The sequence below is a fragment of the Mycena indigotica genome (genome assembly GCF_014461135.1).
Source record: "Mycena indigotica strain 171206Taipei chromosome Unknown Mind.scaff0007, whole genome shotgun sequence".
Classification (NCBI taxonomy): domain Eukaryota; kingdom Fungi; phylum Basidiomycota; class Agaricomycetes; order Agaricales; family Mycenaceae; genus Mycena; species Mycena indigotica.
Window position 1 is genome coordinate 1,591,292 of NW_023503006.1, and position 20,210 is coordinate 1,611,501.

General features: G+C 49.6%; 1 protein-coding gene across 1 annotated transcript; it reads right to left on the reverse strand.

Moving 5' to 3' along the window:
- Positions 1–1,094: 1,094 nt before the first annotated feature.
- On the reverse strand, positions 1,095–1,925 carry MIND_00821000 (Kinase-like protein; the record flags this gene model as incomplete). Its single annotated transcript, XM_037364881.1, has 2 exons — positions 1,095–1,279; positions 1,331–1,925. The coding sequence occupies 2 exons, from the start codon at positions 1,923–1,925 to the stop codon at positions 1,095–1,097; spliced, it is 780 nt and encodes a 259-aa protein (XP_037218123.1).
- Between the last annotated feature and the right edge of the window lie 18,285 nt (positions 1,926–20,210).

Below are 20,210 nucleotides of genomic sequence, written 5' to 3' on the forward strand. Positions count from 1 at the left end.
CAAACATTCAGCAATGTTTCATCAAGTTATGACTTGTGAAAATTAACAATGATATCCAGGTCCAAAACACGCGTTCATTGCAAACATTAACATGATACCGATAGTTGCCTTGTAGCGCACCCATCTCCAAGTGAATGAGCAGTAAGTCTAGGCTACAAACCTTAGTCCGAAACGAATGCTAAGTAGAAAAATCACGCACTGTAGACGACCTGTCCTGTGCACGTTGGGCAATTGAGGGCATCGGTCGTGCGCAATCCTCCACCGACCAAGCCATAGTGCGGCGCGATCGGATTCGGCACGCACATGGCTGCAGGAAAACCCATAAGCAGCATACGCGCCTGGGCAGCGGGGCATGGAACGTCCACATAGTAGCTGTGACGAGGTTGTGTCCTGCAATTCTTGTAGTCTCTTTCTTTTGTGTGGCACATTCTAATGAAATTGTAAGAACTAGAGAAAGCAAGGTATGTTGTCATCGGTACCTTCCCGCTACTTTGTTTTCAGGCCTGGTGGGGTTCAGTAACTTGAACTGTAACATACTAGGACGTTGCACTGAGCACTTATATAGTAGTCCATGGCGTGGGTATGTACCCATGGGTCTGTGGGTCCGTGGGTAGTAGTACGTACCAATACATGGGGGACACTGATATAATTGTTTTACCTCACCAGTACCGCGAGTGTGGCAATACTCATAGCTTCTGTGTGGCGACTGTCAGACACTGTGGTAAAATTATCTTGTTTCGTCCAGTCTGCCATATGGTTGACAATGTTATTAACATCTCATCGTACCCGGCAAAGCGGGAAGCTGATAATGTTTCTCCGCCGGCGGCCGTTTTCGCGCGATTTACGCACCGCACACAATGTACAGAAGAAGTACTAACAATTGGCAAAGGTCACATGAATAAAAATCGATAGTGCACCACCTCGTTTCTGCAGGTCGAACAGATGCCGAAACTGCCAGTGGACCCACAGATCAGCGTCTGACAATGGTTCTGGTTCTTGGGCGATTCAGTGAGCACTTTGCGCAGCTGATGATCATACAGAAGACTTTGAGCACATGCCAGTTTACAACAAAAAAGTACGAAGCTTTGATTCTGTTAGGGCTGCGAGTTCAGGTACATTTCAATTAAGCTGCGTATGTTCTCGTCGTCGACGGCATCAAGGTCAGGCTTGAGCCCATTGGCGATCTGTTGTTCTAGCGAATATTCCTGCCGCTCAAGGCTGAACGGCAGTTTACCGAGCCAAATTTCCCAGATTGATATGCCGAGGGCGTACAGGTCGTCTGTTGTGGGTGGTTCAGATGAATGTAAGTTTGACAGTAATGAGAACGCACCGGATTCGCAGAGAGGAAGCTCGTAATGGCGGCATCTCCATGGACTCTGGTATGCACTTGTCCCCTCGTTGGGAGCTTTTGCTTCCGCTTTGAGTTGCGCTGCCGCCCAGTCGCACAACACGAGTCTTCCGCTGGCTGTAACAAGAACGTTGGTGGGCTTGATGTCGCCATGGAGGATGCCCTTGTTGTGCATATTGGACACCAGACTCTGCAGTTGCCCTATCCAACCACGCTTTATGTCCTTGGGGCGCTCTAGGTCAAGGACAGTTTCGCGGGGCATGACGAACCCTTCAAGTATGCCGCCAACGATTAGTCGGCCCTCGACCTTCACGGAGATGTCTTCACCCGCCAGCAGCATCATACGCATTTCGCGCGTAATCCGTGGGGTCAAATCCTCGCCGGTGAGGCTGTAGTAATACTTGAAGACGTGCTGGTTGTCTCGGGTCGAGCGGACGATCGCATGCTCGGTCGCGGAGAATTGCTCCCCGTCGAGGTCAGCAATGTCCATGTCACCGGGCCATGCCCCCAGCGGCGCGTTCATTCTGGCCTCCAAGTTGTCGTATTCAAGGCCCGGGCTTGACGAACCTCCAGTCATTTTGGACTATTTCTGAGTGATGAGAGCCTAGATGAGACGGTGAGAAAGAAGGTGGCACATCCAAGTATATGGCAGTCCAAGTGCACATTTAATTTTTACCGCGCGCTCTTGATGTTGCGCGCTCTTTTGGGCCGGATTTAGTGCTTTTCCCGGTAAATCACGGATACCAAAAGATGGCGCGGTAAAAGTGTCCGCGCGCTCTTTTTGGAAACGCGCACTCTTTTGCCCAAATGAAAGAAAATGCGCTACCTTCAAATTTGTGGAATTCTTTCTGTTCCATAGCTCAGCTTGAGGCCACCCATAGCCAGGAATACCAGCAGCAACCTAGACCCTCACTATATATTTAAGGGCATCTACACAATGAAATCTTCGACTGGCCAATGGCTGCAAACAAGATCATCATCCCACCTGCCAGCGTTGTTTCACCTAATCCCCCAGGCCCTGCTCCTGTCGTTGTCCCTGCTGTCAACGGTCTGGGCTATTTCACTGTGCAGATGCCCTTATATATAGCAAGTGATGCTCAGTTCTGAATCATCAGGAATTAGTACTAGTTATGACAGGCTTGCAAGCTTTGGCTAGTACATATTCATGGACAATGGCAACCATACAGTGTCTATCCAGATCTATGGTCAGCTTCAAGCTGAGCTGCTCAACCAGGGGGGGCATTGAGAGTATGAGTATCTATGCTAATACATACATATCTGCTCCCATAAAGGATTGTGCAAACTTTAAGGTAGCGCGCATTTGGGCAAAAGAGTGCGCGCGTTTCCAAAAAGAGCGCGCGCGGACACTTTTCCCGCGCCATCTTTTTGGGATCTGTGATTTACCGGGAAAACCACTAAATCCGGCCTAAAAGAGCGCGGAACATCAAGTGCGCGCGGTAAAAAATAAATGTGCAATTGGACTGCCATACAAGTAACGTGTTATGTCACTGTTGACACAGAGTCCACCATTGGAGCCTCACTGCGGGAGTTCGGGAATAAACAGTGCCCATTGCAATCGATTATATGCCTAAGATCACTGTATCAAAACAAAGTTTGTACCTCTATTTACACCCAGAAAAGAATTGTCCCAAATTCATCTGCTTATATGAGAAATAAGTGCTAGAGTATAAATGAGGACCAGATCAGCAGCCAATTAAAAGCCCCCTTTTCTTCCTCTATTATCAAGCCAAAACAGACTTGGTTTTGGTCTTCTGGTTTTGGGGTATACCAAGCACCCTTTTGTGGACCAGTTTTTGTGTCAAAACTGGCATCAAAAGATATAATACAGGGCCCTGATATGTATCATATAAGTGAATATTTTAAGTATTTTTTGGTCCCATTTTGATGCAAAAACTGGTCTTAAAATGGGTGTTTGATCTGCCCCAAACCGGATGACAAAAACTGAGTCTGTTTTAACTTAATAATGGAGGAAGAAAAGGGGGCTTTTAATCAGTTGCCAATCCCGCCCCCATTCATGGCACCTATTTCTTAGATAAGCAAGTCAATTTGGGACAAATTTTTGGGGGTGCAAATAAATAAATATATATATATATATATTATATAATTCTTTTTTTTAGTACATTGATTTTAGGCATATAATTGATTGAAACAAGCACCATTTATTGCCGAACTCCCACAATGCCTGGGCACGTTCTGCATCCACCATGCATTGTTTCAGAAGAAAACTAGAGGATTTCTTAAAATGTTAACGCAGGTAATAATGGGCCACAAATTACTAATTCTAAGGTTTGGACATGGGCTTCTACATGGCGGCACCTTGTTAGCACTGTGTGATCATATGGAGGATAAGTATACTTAAACTTTTTAACATTTACCTCTGGTCCGCACTTTGTTGAGCAGTGGGAATAAGGTCGCTCTCAGGCTACATATATAATCAAGAAATAATTCATGGTGCATAACATGCTGATTATGTTGCTTAAAGCTTCACAGGTCTCTGTTGTACCTTGCTATAAAGTGTTTTGGCATCACAGTAGATGACTGACAACATGGGCTTAGACAACACCGACCACCAGGCTCTTGTAGGCAACATTCTCTTTGAGCCCCGACTACAATCAGTTCTGAGTCTGCCCCAACACTGCTAGTGAACTCTGGAGCTTCCTTGGCACTCTTCCCAACTACAACCCAACTGCTGGGCAACAGCTGTGCAGGGTGCTTGAGGGATATGGGATTACTGTAACGCCAAGGATCTACCCTTGGTGCCAATCATGTCTTGATTGTTGCTTAGGATGTGAAACATTATCTTGGACTTGGCAACATGAATCTCTGGATGCTCTGTGGTGGACGCCGGAGATTTTGATAGGGCAGGGGAGAACTTATGTACTTTTTCCCACCGGGTTTTTGATCATGAGGGGTTTTATCCAGTGCTCTCATTTGTGACTGTTGCCATAAACCAGCCGCTTTCATAGCATTTCATGGTGCTCGGCTTGGTATGCTTGACCTATGGCAGCCCAATTCTGACTCCGGGTAGCAGTGCTGATTCAGAAATCTCTATGGGGGAGGAACAAATTACAATGGCCAGTCTCAGGCTATTGACTTAGAACTATGAACTGGGACTCTGGTGTTCGCAACCTCATAGACAATATACTAGTTCTCTGGTTCCAACTCCGGTCCGGCCCTCCATCTCGCCCTCACAATCACTGATCCATCAATGCCCTCCCAACAGTCGCCTTGGGACCTTGCCTGTGACGCTGCCCAGGCCTTCTGTGCCCAACAACCACAGCTATGGACAAGCAGTATATAGTCAGCTCTCTAGCAGGTGGATCCTTAGAGTTGCTTCTCTTTGGATCCTCTCCTGTTCATTCAGACCAGCTCCCACGCATGGGCTTTGAACCCGGAGTCCTCTCCGCTATGGAGTCAGTGAACGAGTTCCGTGACCAGATCACCACTGGTGTTGCCAAAGCAAAGACTGTGCTCACTAAGGCCAAAAAGGAGTACAAGCACTACTACAACCAGAGACGCACTCTGTCTCCAAAGTTCAAGGTTGGCGACCGTGTTTAACTGGATGCCTCTGATATCAGGACGACCCGCCCCTCGAAAAAGTTCTCCCACCGCTGCCTCGGACCTTTCAAGATAGTTGTGGAGATCAGCAAAGATACCTACAAGCTTGACCTCCCTCTGTGCTACTCGAAGCTCCACCCGGTCTTCCCCATCGTCAAGCTTGAGCTCACCCAAGACGAACCCTTTGATGGACATCCTGGCTACGACCAGCCCCCTCCGGACCTCGAGGACAGAGTCCTAGAGTGGGAAGTAGAGGAAATCTTGGATGCAAGAGTGAGGTATAAACGGCTGAACTACTTCGTCAGATGGAAAGGCTACAACACATCGCACAACCAGTGGGTTCACTTTGACCGTGTCTTCGCCTGGAGAAAATTGCGGAGTTCTATCGTAAGTACCCTGGCAAGCCACGGCACATCGCCTCTGCAACCTTCAACTCAATTCTGTTCCGGCCTATGCATTGGGACGCCACATTCAAAGGGGGGGTAATGTCAGGGGAACCTTCCTTTTGGCCCCTTGGAGATGTCTCCAATTCCGGTCCAATTCCGGTTCCAATTCCGGTCTGGCCCTCCCATCTTGTCCACACAGTCACCGATCCGTCAACGCCCTCCCAACAGTCGCCCTGGGACCTGGCCTGTGATGTCGCCCAAGCCTTCTGTGCCTGACAGTGGCAGCTATAGACAAGCATTATATAGTCAGCTCTCTAGCAGGCAGACCCTTAGAGTTTCTTCTCTTTGGATCCTCCGCTTCTAGGTCAGCTTCATTTGTATTCACTTACCAATATTCACACTTTGGATTCTCCTCTGCCAGGACCTTGATCTCAGGCCTCTGGGGTTGCCCTTACATCAGTGAGGAATTCATTAAGTGAGTTTGACACTGCCAGGTGCCAGTGGAGTGTGAAACTTCAAGTTGAAGCTAGGAGAAATGACTTCCACTTCCATTGTACCTTTTCTTACTGTCCTTGGAGTCATCATCATCAGCTGTCCCTTTCCCCCTCTAGTAGCATTCTCAGAAGTTGATATGTAGGTCCTCCTCATGTCTATGTTGTTCTGGTATTGGCACTGCCAGACACACTCAGTCTGAGGTGCTTGCCTGATGAAGTCAAGATAGGTTCATAATTCATGCGGCACTGTACATTTTTAGCAAGCCATATCAAATACTCTTGTTCTTGTCAAGCCGTTCCTGACAATATCTCACAAGCATATTTCAAAGGTTTCTAGATTACGTTAGGCTGCAATTCCAGATACATCTTGATTATGCTACATATGTTTTTGTCTTTGACTGCATCGACTCTCAAGGTCAGGTTTGAGTCCATTAGCAATCAGTGTGTGTAGAGGCTTCTCTTCCAAGTCGCTATCGGGGTCGAATGACAGTTTACTAACCCAAATGTTCCAGATTATTACTCCCAAGTCATCAGCCAGATCAAGTGGTAGGTGATACTGGCCGCACCTCCACAGGCTCTGATATGCAGTCATTCCCTCCTTTGGTGGCTTTGCCTCCACTTTGAGTTGTGCAGTGGCCCAGTTGCAAAGAATGAGTTGCTCATCAGCTGTAATGAGAAGATTGTTAAGTTTGAGGTCACTATGAATGATGTCCTTGTTATACATCCTATGCATGAGGGACTCCAACTGCTCTATCTACTGAAGTTTGGTAGTAGTTGGGAGCTCTAGGTCAAGTGTGCTCTTGTATGATATAATAAACCCTTTGAATTTGTCTTGAACAATGAGTTGGCCCTCAACCCTCTGTAAACCCACTGGTTTATCTGTATGACACTCACTTATAGTATCACTCATTGTGTGACCATCAGTAGTCATTTTTGTCCTGTACCTTCACTGCCATGATTCAAAAATATTTAGATGGGAAAAGTTACTGGGAATATATAAAGTTTTGGAATTAATTTTTTTGTCCAAAATATTTAATCTTTTTCAATAAGTTTTTGGGCTAAGAAGAACTTTATATATTCTCAGTAACTTTTCCTATCTAAACATTTTTGAATCATAGCTGTCAGGGGATGAGGGTCCAGGTGCCTAGTTGATATCAAAGCCGGGGGAACAGCCCCACGGCCAACTGCTTAAGTACAGGGCTATACCAGTCACGTGATCGGTCACAGCCGTCACATCACATGCTCCCCTTACACCAACCCCTCCTCAAGATCCGTTGCCTTGACGGATAGGCGGAGTGTAGGGTTCTGCAAACTCGTATTCGGGGTCGCCAGGGAAATAGAGGTTGTCGCCTATAACACGCGATGATCGTGCAGGTACACCCCTCGTTGGGCCGTCTGTCGATTGCGCTGCCGACCGTGTACTACCGCGTCAATCTGCATGGGAGTGGAAGCCACACTGGTATCCATCCGCATGGGAGAGGTGCCTTGGGTATGCAAGACTCGGGTAAACGTCGACGGAGTTTCCATAGCCACCGAGGGTGCGAAGGGAGTAGGATTAGGCTGTGGGGTAGGGAGAGTGGGAGCCGCGGCCCGTATAGGTTGGGTAGTGGCGGCGGCGGGCTGAAGGGGTAGGGTAGATGGGAAGAGGGGAGAAGACAGTCGCGAATGCCCAGCTGGCCCGCTGGCTGTAAGGGCAACCCCCGGAGGCCTGAGATCAAGGTCCTAGCAGGGGAGGATCCAAAGCGTGAACATTGGTAAGCGAATACAAATGAAGCTGACCTAGCAGGGGAGGATCCAAAGAGAAGAAACTCTAAGGGTCCGCCTGCTAGGTAGCTGACTATATACTGCTTGTCCGTAGCTGCCGCTGTCGGGCACAGAAGGCTTGGGCGGCGTCGCAGGCAAGGTCCCAGGGCGACCGTCGGGAGGGCGTTGACGGATCGGTGATTGTGCGGGCGAGATGAGGGCCGGACCGGAGTCGGAACCGAGTCGGACCGGAATCGGGTGCGTCTCCGGGCCGAAAGGGAGGTTCCCCTGACATCACCCCCCTTTGAATGCGGCGTCCCGACATAGACCGGAACGGAATCGAGTTGAAGGTCGCGGAGGCGATGTGTCGTGGCTTGCCAGGGTACTTACGATAGAACTCCGCAATTTTCTCCGGGCGAAGACACGGTCGAAGCGGACCCACTGGTCGTGCGATGCGTCGTAGCCTTTCCATCTGACGAAGTAGTTCAGCCGTTTATACCTCACCCTTGCGTCCAGGATTTCCTCTACTTCCCACTCCGGGACTCCGTCCTCGAGGTCCGGAGGGGGCTGGTCGTAGCCGGGGCGTCCGTCGAAGGGGTCGTCCTGGGCGAGCTCGAGCTTGACGACGGGGAAGACTGGGTGTAGCTTCGAGTAGCGCGGAGGGAGGTCGAGCTTGTAGGCACCTTTGCTGATCTCCGCGACTATCTTGAACGGTCCGAGGCGGCGATGGGAGAACTTTTCCGAGGGGCGAGTCGTCCTGATGTCAGAGGCATCCAGCCAAACACGGTCGCCAACCTTAAACTCCGGAGACGGAGTCCGTCTCCGGTCGTAGTAGCGCTTGTACTCCTCTTTGGCCTTAGTGAGCGGCCTTGGCTTCAGCAACACCAGTGGCGATCCGGTCGCGGAACTCGTTCACTGACTCCATGGCGGAACGGACTCCGGGTTGAAGCCCATGCGCAGGAGCCGTCCCCGTGTCCGTCATGAAGGGGACCTGCTGCGTGGAGGAGTGAACATGGTTGTTGTAGGCGAACTCCGCGGCCGGAATCAGCTCATCCCAGTCGTCCTGCTGGTAGTTGGTGAAGATCCGCAAGTACTGCTCCAGCTCCTGGTTGACACGCTCTGTCTGACCGTCTGTCTGCGGGTGGTACGCGGTGGACGTGGCGGGCTTGATGCTGATTAGACGCCAAAGTTCTCGGGTGAAGTCCGCGATGAACTGCGAGCCGCGGTCGGAGACGTACTTCTCCGGAGTCCCGTGGTGCTGCCAGACATTCCGGTAGTAGAGGCGGGCTGCCCCTACTGCATCGACCGTCGTATGACACTCCGAGAAGTGGGCGCGCTTTCCGAGGGTGTCAACAACGACCATGATCGCGTCGTACCCATGGGCTTCGGGAAGCTCTACGATGAAGTCGACGGAGACGGTATGCCAGCGTTCGGGGCGTTTCCGTGGGGTGCAGTTCTCCGTGGGGCAGTCTCCGGAGTGCCTTGGTGCGACAGCACAAGTCACAGGTCGCAACATACCGGCCAATATGGCGAGACATCTGAGGCCACCAGTAGTTCCGGGAGACCAACTCCAGGGTCTTGAAACAACCTGCGTGTCCGGCGACTCGGGTGTCATGGCAGAGCTCGATGATGCGTCTCCGGAGGTCCTTGTCCTTTGGTACGACGATCTTTCCTCGGAAATGGAGAAGACCGCCGGAGACGGCCCACTCGTCAGAACGTGAGGAGCGGGGGCCTCGAGCTTGACCTTGAACCTTAAGAAGTTGCCGGGCCGCTAGTGCGACGGGCTCCTCTAGGTCTGGCTCACCGGAGAGGGCATCACGGATGTCGCGGAGGAGTTCAGAGCCGGGACCGGAAACGGAAACGCCCTCGAGTGCGCGGACGTGGAAGAGTTCAGGCCGCAGAAGGACAACATCGGAGTTGTCGGAATCAACTCCGTGGTCGGGTCTCCGGGAGAGGGCGTCAGGCCGACCCATATCGTGGCCAGGCTTGTGGTGCAGCGTGAAGTCGAACCGGGAGAGGTACAGAGACCACCGGGCCTGTCTCCGGTTGAGGTGCTGCGTTGATGAGTGCGGAGTGGGGACTGCAAATGAGCTCTCTAACTAACCAAACCAACAAAAACAACCAAAACTCCACTTGTCGTAGAGAGAAAGATGTATAATGTCGAGTAGGAAAAGTCACAAAACCCAAAAAATCGTCAACTCCTTGTGCGAGTACAGGCCCCTGTGAACAGAGCCTTGGCACAGATGTGTAAGGTTGTAGGGTAGATACGAGTTTCTTGCGAAAAACGTTGATTTGTCGTGCCCCAAAGCGTACTATCGACGAAACTCAGCAATAGAGAAGCGCCAATACGATGCCCGGAGAGTTTATACTCGTTGGATCAGGACTAACTGCCTTAAACCCTCTGAGTTGTCTCGAGTCAGGAACTAACTGCCTTAAACTCTCGACCAGCAACCGAAACCCAATAAACAGCAACCGGAACTCTTGTATTCAGCAACCGAAACCCTCAACCAATAATCCCTCCGATGCGATGATACTATTTGAAAGAGCTAGCAAGATAGATTGATGAGCTAGATCCCCAGATGCACCTAGTAGAGCGGGGCAATCCGTGAACCTGCCAAATACAAAACAGAGATATAAATACTAAACAGAAATTGATAGAATCAGGGAAAATCTCGAGTAAGAAAAGTAGTCCATGTGCATAATTGTATAGGTATCGTTTTCGCCATACGGCCCAGAGTCGAAAATCCAGGTCCAGATGACTGGTATCGCGTGTATTGGAGTCAATGACCTGTGTAAATCTTCCGTGTTCGCGACCATCTAGTTTTGCTTGTGAAGAATCCCTCGATCTTGAGTAGGATAAGTGGATAGCTCTGCTTCCCAGCTTTCGATTGACACCCATAACTCGTATCTTGTGCATATGGCCTCAGCGGTGGTTGTCCCAACTCTCCTGGCGCATTTCCAATGTTCAGATGATCTGTTCCTCGACAGTGTTTTAGAGTCGCTGTTGATCATAGGTCCAGGCCCCAGTCAATTGAGTAGGTTTTCGCCGTTTAACCGTCCCTTGGCACTCTCGACCCTCCAGCATGATCCGAAACCACGTTCCAATGATGTCAGTCGTCGATACCAACAGAGATAGGGGTGTCCCTTATCTAGGAGAAGTCGATCTCGAGTCTCCACCGAGCGCCAAACCGAATATGCCTTTTAGAATACACTCCCTTTGGGTATTTTGCATAGAATTGGATAGATTCTAGCGTAGAACGGGCTCTGCGAACTTTTCCTAGTCAAGATTTTGGAATCACTGAGAGCGATTTGATAGATTTTGACTGGAGTTGGACTGGTTCTTGTGCAGGTAATTCCCTAGTTGACCATTCGGGACTCATGTCAACTCTGAGACGTGCACTGAGCAACAAAATCAACAAAAATAGTCGTTTCCTGGTCTGTCCCAGACTGCGGCTTATCATCTCCCCCATTTTTAAATCTCGACTGTCCCCAGTCGTCTTTGGCAATACTCGAATTCAACAACATCAATGAATTCTCTCCATCTTTCACTTCTCGCCGTCAGCGAAGATCATGGATCGACACTTCGGACTCAAATTTTTGACATTCTCTGTCGGATCTTTGGTTCTGCCAAGCAAAGGCGTTGCCGTGATCACCGATTTGCCCTCGGACAAAGAAATGCTTCCGTTCAGGCGCCCGGTCGGCCCTTTCCGTCTCGCAAGCTTCCTTAATTCCACCGCGGGTTTCCAAATCACCCAGACCCTTGGGCTGCTAACCATTTCGAGCGGTTCCGCGACTGCGCACAAAGACGTTTAATTTCCCTGAGCCGGTGTATACAGTTTAAGCTTCAGAAGCGTCTTCACTGTCACGTTTTGTTCTTCACGCTTCTTCACGGCTTCTTCCTCTCAATATTTAAGCCTGGCGCCCCTCCTTTTTCGCTCATTCTTTCTTTCCTTTCGCCCACCATGTCCAGCAAAAAGGCCTCCTCGTCGAAAGCGCTTCTGCCCGCGACTCCTCTCCTGCCCCTATCAATCCTCTCGTCCCCAACAATTGTTTTTCGGTCTTCAACACCCCGAACGGCATCAAATTCATCCAGGCCCTTTCGAAAACCGTGAAGAAGAACCCTGCCGTCGTCGAAGCTCCGAGTAACATCCCCAAGGCGGTCTCCACCATTAACCTGATCATCCCCTACTTGGTTCGTCATCCCCTTTTTGCCCAATTTCTCTAACTCCTCCTCTATAGCGCTATATTTTCCACAAAACCAAGTGCCTGTCGGAAGACAACGGTGGAGCGAAGGTGTCCCTCGACCTCATCTTGTTCCTCGAGCTCGTTATCCAATTCCGCGACCATCTCCCTTCCAACCAAGTCAACCGCGAGCTCTCTCTCCTGACTCTCGCCCATGTCAAGGCGGAATTCGTACGTATCCCTTTCAATTCCCTTTTTCTTTCATCGGCTAACTTTGTTTGTAGAACTTCGACCGTTCCGGCTACGTCTTGGACCTTTCCAACCCTGATTTCGTCCTGGGTTTCCGCCCCTCGAAGTTCCTTCCAACACGCCCACTTTGGAGGAGTCCCTGCCTGCCGCAGCTCCTAGACCGAAGCCTAAGAAGACCACCGCTACTCCCAAGTCGAAACAGCAACCTCCACCCAAGTCTCCCAGTCCCATCCACATTGCTTCCAGCGACGACTCCGGCTCTGGGTGACGATGACGACGACAATCAAGAGGAAGAGGAGGAAGAAGAAGATGACCAGAACGAGTCTGGTTCGTCTTTTTCTTTCTCCCAATCTCCTGCATCGCTAACCCAAATCCAGTTTCCGTCAAGAAAGAAGGGAAGCGCAAGGCTTCGACTCGTAAACGGGGACGAGCAGAGTCTTCTGAGGACGAGACCGTCACTCAGGAGCCTGTCTCCAAATCGCCCGAGTACGTATCTTCACTTTACACTCTTTTTCTTTCCACTAACCGCTGTTTCCCAGAAAAACCCGCCGCCAAAAAGACCAAACTCGCTGCGGAGAAGAACACGGTGCTCGAGTTCGTCAGCAAAATCGAGGAAGAGAAGAACGAGGCGTTGACTCCAGACGCGGAGGGGTACTTTCGCTACCGCCCGGCTGATGAAAACGCTCCTTTCGACGCTTCCGACCCCGCTCACACCCACAAGCTCAACCAAACGCTTGTTCGGATCTTCCACCCTCGTCTCGCCTTCATGCGCGACATTATTTCCTTCACTCCCAACAATCGCGTTCGCATTGTGGTGTCCCGCGTGACGGAAAAGCTTGTCCATTCGTGGTCGGCCATGGTGGCACACTACTCTTCCCCCGTCACGACCAACCCTGGCAAGTCGACAATTCAGTCGAAGGCCTTCGAGCCGTACTTATGTGTCGTCTCCTCCGGTCCCTGTTGCTTTCCTCAAGCAGGTCCTTCCCCAGGACTCGCCTCTCCCAGCGTGGCCATGCTTCATCTGCATGATGTTCCGCCGCGACTGCACTCCTCTGGGTTACGGTGTTCCTTGCGATCACTGCACGCAGGACAACAAGAAAGGCCACCTCTGCGACCACGTCCGCTCCTCGGGCGAGATGCTCAAGATCATCGAGCATTTGACTCCGCTCATCGAAGCTTCGACTCGCGAAACTCACACGACGATGGTCCAGTTGAAGCAGGCTTTCGATCTTGCTGCGCAGACTCGCGAGGCCCATCATCTGGCGATGAACTCCGTCAAGTACTCGATGGAGACTTTCCAGCGTCATCTCGATGCGGTTGTTCAGCACCGCAACCGAGGGACTCGAGCAACGCTTCCTCCTTGAGCCTGGTGATGAATCTGCGACCGCGCTTCTCAACCAGCTTCTCTTGGCCAACTCCACCAAGCGTACGTCCACCTTTTCTCCTCTAAATCTCACTTTCTAACCCTTTCTTCCTCTAGGTGCTGACTATTCGTCGAAGTCCATCGATCGTAGAGACAGATTGGACCCAGATACCAACGACAAGAAGGACAAAGTCGACGAGAGCGAAGGCGACGAGACGATGGTCGACGCTCCACCCGATGCCAACGCTGCGGGTCCATCCAGTTCTGGGTGAGACCCCTTCGGTCTGGTCTCCGGTGTCGTTTTCTCGACGGTTGGGAGCTCGTTGGCGGGTCGAAAGTCTACGGACTATAAAAATTTTGTATTTTCACAGTGCGGCCGGCGTAGAGTAATTTGCTTGTACTCTACGACCGGCAAAATAATCAATACATCACATTGCTTTCCCTTTTCGTCCGAATCTTAAGTAAAATTCATCTGAGAAGAGTCCGCAGTGAGAGATTTTGAGTATTTCGACTCGATCCTGACCTTGAGCTTCCTTCCAACTCATCAAATCAACAATCTTTGTCCAAGATCTGCAGATTTTCCATCGCATCCAACTCCCCACATGTCTTCTTTTCAGCAATCCAGCAGTTACAGTGCCGATCGGTCGCCTAGATAACGTTCTTGATGTTGTGTGGTCGAATTTGTAATGGTTTTGTCGAATAAAAGCTTTTCCTTCTCTAAGAAAAGTCTGCCTTGACCCTCTACCATGTCCGACAGCGGTATTCGGCACGTCAACGAGCCCATGATCCCTATCCTCTATAGCGGCATCTTCGTGGACGAAGTCTATCGTTCCATCTTCAAAATGTGTGCGAGTCTTGAAGTATGTCACTTCCCCTACTCGAAATCTTGCAGTTTTCTGACTAGGAAAAGCTCATCGGCCCATGCAACAGTTGTAAGGTCCTCAATCGCGACTGTGTCCATCTCATGGCTGGTCTCCCTTGCATCCCCTGTGGTCTAAATCGACGACACCTGCGATTTCTCCACCCTCGAAGGTTTCCATGTCATTTATAGTCTCAATCGTGACTCTCATTTGGCATTTCTTGGTGTGTTTGACTTTTCCTTGACAGAGACAAGTCATTTCTGACTTTCCCTTGTCAACAAAGATCATCAGAAGACGACCAATGAGCAGGAAGAGATGGCCAAGACCCTCGTCCTACTTCGCAAGTGGGAGGAACTCCGCACCAACGGTCATCTCAAAACGTTCCTCGACGCTATGCGCGTGAAAACCCAAAAACTCCTCGAATGTGGCATCCAAAGCTTGTTTTCCACACTCAACCATGACGAACTCCATCAGGCTGAAGCCATTTTCGACGAGAACCCCAGTACCATGCGTCTCTCGAAGCTTGCTCATTACTCCCGCATCCAACTCGAAGACAAGGCCGAGATTCGTCGTGAGCAGGTTCGTAAAAAGGTCGAATCCCTCAAGAACGAGTACAATTCCGCGTCTGAGCTGCTCGCTCGACTCGAATCTGCTCACTCCCAGGTCATTTTCCTCTGCGAATCGTCCATTCTCATCCATCTGACCGATTCCCTCAGGCATCGCTCTTTGGTTTTACCCAAGATAACGATTTCATGAACGAATATGGCCATACTACGATCATGAACGTCCCGATCGACTCTCCCGTGTCCTCTGCATCCTCTCTCACTGATATGCCCGCACTGGAAACGATCCCTGAGCATGGAGATCATTCCCGGTGATCCATTTCATCCCAATGGGTATTCCTGACGCTCCTGCTTGCTCCACCTGCCCTTCCACGCAGGCTCACACTTTCCGCCCTTGCCCTACTGATCATGTCGCCTGACAATCTCAGCATAGCAAACCCCTAATCCAACTTCTCGTCTGTCGTTACCGTCGTTTACAATCATTCCTGTCGTTACAGTAGTGTTTTGAATCACAAAGGGCGTGTTGTTCCTTGATTTCCTCTGTTTCGGCACTTTTCCTACTCGAAGATTTGGTTGATACCGAAAATCTCGTTTCCAGAAACTGCGATCAGGCTGCCTTGGCAGTCCTGCCTAAGATCCAGGTCCGGGTATATCCTTCTCCATGCTTGCATTTCATAAGAAAGTGGCAATCTCGACACCTGTACACGGGGTTTTTTTTAAAAAGGTCTTCTTATTACCAGTGTTAATGTTTTTAAAAAATGCCTCTAATTTATGCCCCTGCCAAAAGGCAGGTTTTATATAGGGAAATGAGAGATCAAAAAAAGGTTTAAAAAGTGGAAAAGCCATGTCAGGGTGGGCAGTGTGGTAGCTATAAGGCCCAGGACCTGACGTGTGGAAAATTCCTTAAGTATGGGGAAAATACTGTGTGGGGGAAAGGCCAAAAAAGACAAAAAAAAATGTTGATGCCAAGGTGCCAAGAAAGATACGGAGTTTGACAGCGTGGATTCTATTAAAATGAGGGGGAAACTTGTAAATCACTGATGTTTTTTAAAAATGTTAATACTCTAATTACAAGGGATCTTTTTATAAAAAAAACCCCGTATACGCCTGATCTCGACAGTAATAGCATATCTTTGAGGGTGGAAACATGATCCAGATCGCCAAAGTGTTTCGCTCTTTCGAGAGAACCATGCTTTTGCGGTCCACAACCATGCTGCGCTCCATGTTCTCCATGTTGTGCCAAAACGTGCACCACGTTGAGCCCATCTCCCCCATTTTTAAGATCTTGCTGTCCCAGCAATAAGCCATCGCCTATAAAAGATGTCCTGGTTCGATAACCCATTCCAGTTTCTCTCGCATCTCTATCCAAAGACATTCGCTCCTTTCCAATCTCGACCAGTACGAGCATTTCCTCCACAGTCTCCTTCAAGTACTGACGATATGAACCCTCAGACGTCTCCAGTTGATCCCCAAATGGCAGACTCGATGTATGCCCCTCGCGAACCCGAGGAAGGAGTTCCAGAAGAACTTCGAAGCCGACGTTCACGAGTTCATAACCACCGTTTCCGACTTGCGCATTCGTACCAACGACGAGAATGTCCGTAAAATTCACTTGTTGTATCGGTATTTGGTGCGTCGTCACTTTTCCTAGTCGGAATAATGGTACTCATCATCGTTCGTAGCTTCCTCAGCTCAAGGAGGAAGAGGTCCGCGACCGTTTGGCTGCAAGCCAGTTGATCTATCAAGACCTTCCCCATGCGCTTCAAAAACTCCATGCGATTCAGAACAATATTCGCAACGACGGCAAGTGGACCGCCAAAATCGATCAACATCTCCGCGACACCAACACTTGTATCGCCCATATGCAGCATATCGACGCGTCTGCACGCACATTCGCGGCTCATCGCAACAAAGCGGACGAATCCAAGAAAAAGACCCCTGAGACCAAAAAGGTAATATCATTTCCCAAAGCGGAAGCGACACTATCTTATCAGTGACAGACATCTTCGTCCAAGAACACTCCGGTTTCACTTTTCTCCGTCGAGGATTTCCTCCGCAACTCATCATCACTCCAGAACACTCGTTCTTCGACCGGTAACCAGTCTCACAAGGTATTATCCTTGCCGAATATTCCTTGAACGTTGATTTACTCCAGCGACAGCGTTCCCCTGAACCCGAAGATGAAGAAGAAGAGGTTCGTTCTCTCTTCTTCGACTCTGAGTCGAACGTTATCATCGTCAATCTCCCTGACTCGGTGCGTTCTTATCTAGGAAGGCTCTGGCGATACCGACAAGAGTCCCTCTAAGAAGAAGCGCAACAAGGCCAGTTCTCCCAAGCTCATAGACGAGTCCACCAAAACCCCTGCGCCGATCTCTTCTTTATCTTTCAAGAAGAAAGACCCCAAGGACCTCCCAACCGTCTGTAAACTCTGTCCGATGTCCCTTCTATCGCTGATTCGCATCTTCGCAGATCCCCTGGCTGCCGTAGCCGGAATTGTAACTTTTCCTTGACAAGATTTGAAGTTTCTGACTTGAATTTCCCAGATTTTGACCAATCCTTATCCGGTTGACGATTCCGCTCCTGCTGATCTCGAGTACAAGACCATTCAAGAACTTCTCGATCAATTCGCACAAGGAACCGAAGTCCGGATCACCAATAAGCAGCTGACCGCCTGCCTCGAACTCGCTCAGCAGCAAGTGCTCATCGCTGTCCAGCGTATGGCATATGCCCGTGACTCGTCATGAAGTAGTCGCTCGTCGCTACCAAACACTCTTCGACCTCGCGAAGGACCGCAACATGAAGGTTGATAGCAAACTTCCGTCCGTCCCTCTCAGTCTCGTCATAGTGCTCGATTTCTGACTTCTCCTCGTCAGCGATCCGTCTCAGTATTTGGCCATCATCCGCGGAAATGCTCGTCTCGCAACTCCCAACGGTCCTTCCCACGGCCGCAAGTAAATTCATTACTGCCCATCGAAATCCCTTCTCCCATAGTACTATACCCCCCACACTCGTTTCCAAGGCTTTCCAGATCAGCCGTCCGGTCGTTACTTGAACTGTACTATGTCTTCACACCTCGAACGAATGTATTCTTGCGTTGTGACACTTTTCCTTCTCCGATTTGAAGCAATCCTCATCCTTAAGCGTCGTCATCTGACTTTTCGCTCTCAGATTCTGACTCTTCGTCGTCAAGATCCATGTCTCCAAACTGCAAATCCGTTCCTTCCACATCCTCTCGGCCTTCTGCGAGCTCATCCAGTTCCTCCTTTGACATGTCGATCATCTTTTCGATGTCTTTTGAGAAAGAAATCTTCTCCCTGGCTTCATAGGGTATTACTCGGAATCGCCAATCTTTCCTGGTACCATAGCTCCATTTAGCTCGCATACTAGATAAGATCCACCTATTGTCCGTCTAACAACCACCATTGGTCCAAGATAACGAAGTTTTGCCTTCTTGTCCAGACTTTTCTCGATGCGAGTGTTGCGAATCAAGACAATATCCCCAGGTTTGAAGTCATAATCTTTGATAGTAGCAGCATGGATGCGCTCATATCGTCGAACAGCTTCTAACTTCTCCTTTGAGACTCGATCTCTCATCTCCTGAACATGACTTCGATGTTTCACCAACGCTCTCGCTCGATATCCAACCAACTCAGCGGTACTGATGATTTTCCCTGGGTATTCGACCAGCCATGTCGATTCCACGATGTCGAATGGCAAAATCGGATGACAACCAGTCGCAGCGTAATAGGGTGAGCAGCCTAATCCTCTCCGAATGGTGATTCTGTCCGCCCAAGTAACTTGAGGCAAGAAATAAAACTATTTGTTAGGGTTACCAGCGCACGCTTTCACAATCGACTGTCGAACATCTCGATGTCCACTCTCCACAGGTCCATTTGCCTTCGAATTATAGGGTGAAATCTTGATTCCAGTAATGCCATACTTGTTTCCGAGCCACTCAAGAGCCGCGAGAAACTGGGGCGCATTATCCGTCACCAATTCAGCAGGACAACCCCAACGACAGATGATATTCTCGGTAAGAACATCCCAATCGCCGACGCCGTGTCTGATCTCAAGCCCTTAGCTTCCAGCCATCTACTCAATGAATCCCTCGCCGCAATGACCAACTTGTGTCCGTTTGAAGTCGCTCCCATGACCATCACATCGGTATGGATTTTCTGGAACAAGCTCGGAGTCTTCGTAGGTATAGGCGGTATTCGAATCATCGTACTCTGACGAACTTGACACATATGGCACGTTTTCACATACCAAGATACGTCTCGATCCATCTGAGGCCACCATAATCTGACTTCAATCAAGGATTTCGTTGCATACGCTCCTCGATGACCCAAACTATCGTGTGCAGAACGCATCGCGTACATCCTATCTCCCTTTTTAACAACGATTTTGTGCATCCCATCCTTATCTCGACGGAAAAGCCCTCCTTTCTCACTCAGAAAGAACTTCCGGCGTATTTTATCAACGCTTGAACGCCCGATCCGTGAATCCAGTCGGTCTCTTCTTGGTATTTGAAGCCACTTCTCAACCAACTCTCGGTTTTTCATCCGCCCGTACTCCTTCTGTCGTCCGATGCTCTTCAGGATATGGTTCCCTCTTCTTAGCATCCCATTTGAACACTGAATTCGGTAGGAGTTTCTCAGGCTCTCGCACGAACGATGAAATGTACTGTGGCATCTCAATTCCTTCTCTGCGATAAGTGTCCCTGATAATTTCTGCCTCATCCATTGATTCCACATAGGTATCCAAGCAAAGTTGACCATGCTCCCTCCAGGCTTCGTTCTCCATTGTGTCGTGCCCATCGAGATCCAACGCTCCGAAGTAGAATCCACCTCTCGTGTCAATTTCCGACTTGAAATCATCATACTCCTTCGGTTGAGGAATCGAATAATCCCAATCTTTATGCACACCTGGCTTCACCAACTCGGGTCCATCATCGGTATTCTCATACTCTTCATCTCCCGGTACTTTGTCTCGTCTAGAGAGTCCATCTGGCGTAAAGGTCTTGCCGATTACATGTTTCAACTCGAAATGGAACATGAGAATCTGTTCAATCCACCGATTTATCGTTGCATTCGGGCCCATGCCAGGATTATCCAGCATTCCCTTAATATACGACGCATCCGTTTCAAGCACCAGATTTCTACAGCCCAAAATCCAATATTGCATGTGCTCCAAGCCTCGCTTTATACCAAACAGCTCTCGTTTCGCCTGAGAAAAGTTCGCCTGTCTCTCGTCGAGCGGTATTGATGAAAATCTTGAGTAATATCGTTTCTTGGGACTGTTCTCATGATACTGGTAGATCACGATTCCGATTCCCTTATACGAACTATCGATCTGAATCACTGTCGTCCATCCTTCTGAGTAATTCAACGGTCGAATCGCTGGACACTCCGCCACTGCCTTCTTGATCAATGCCATAGAAGCC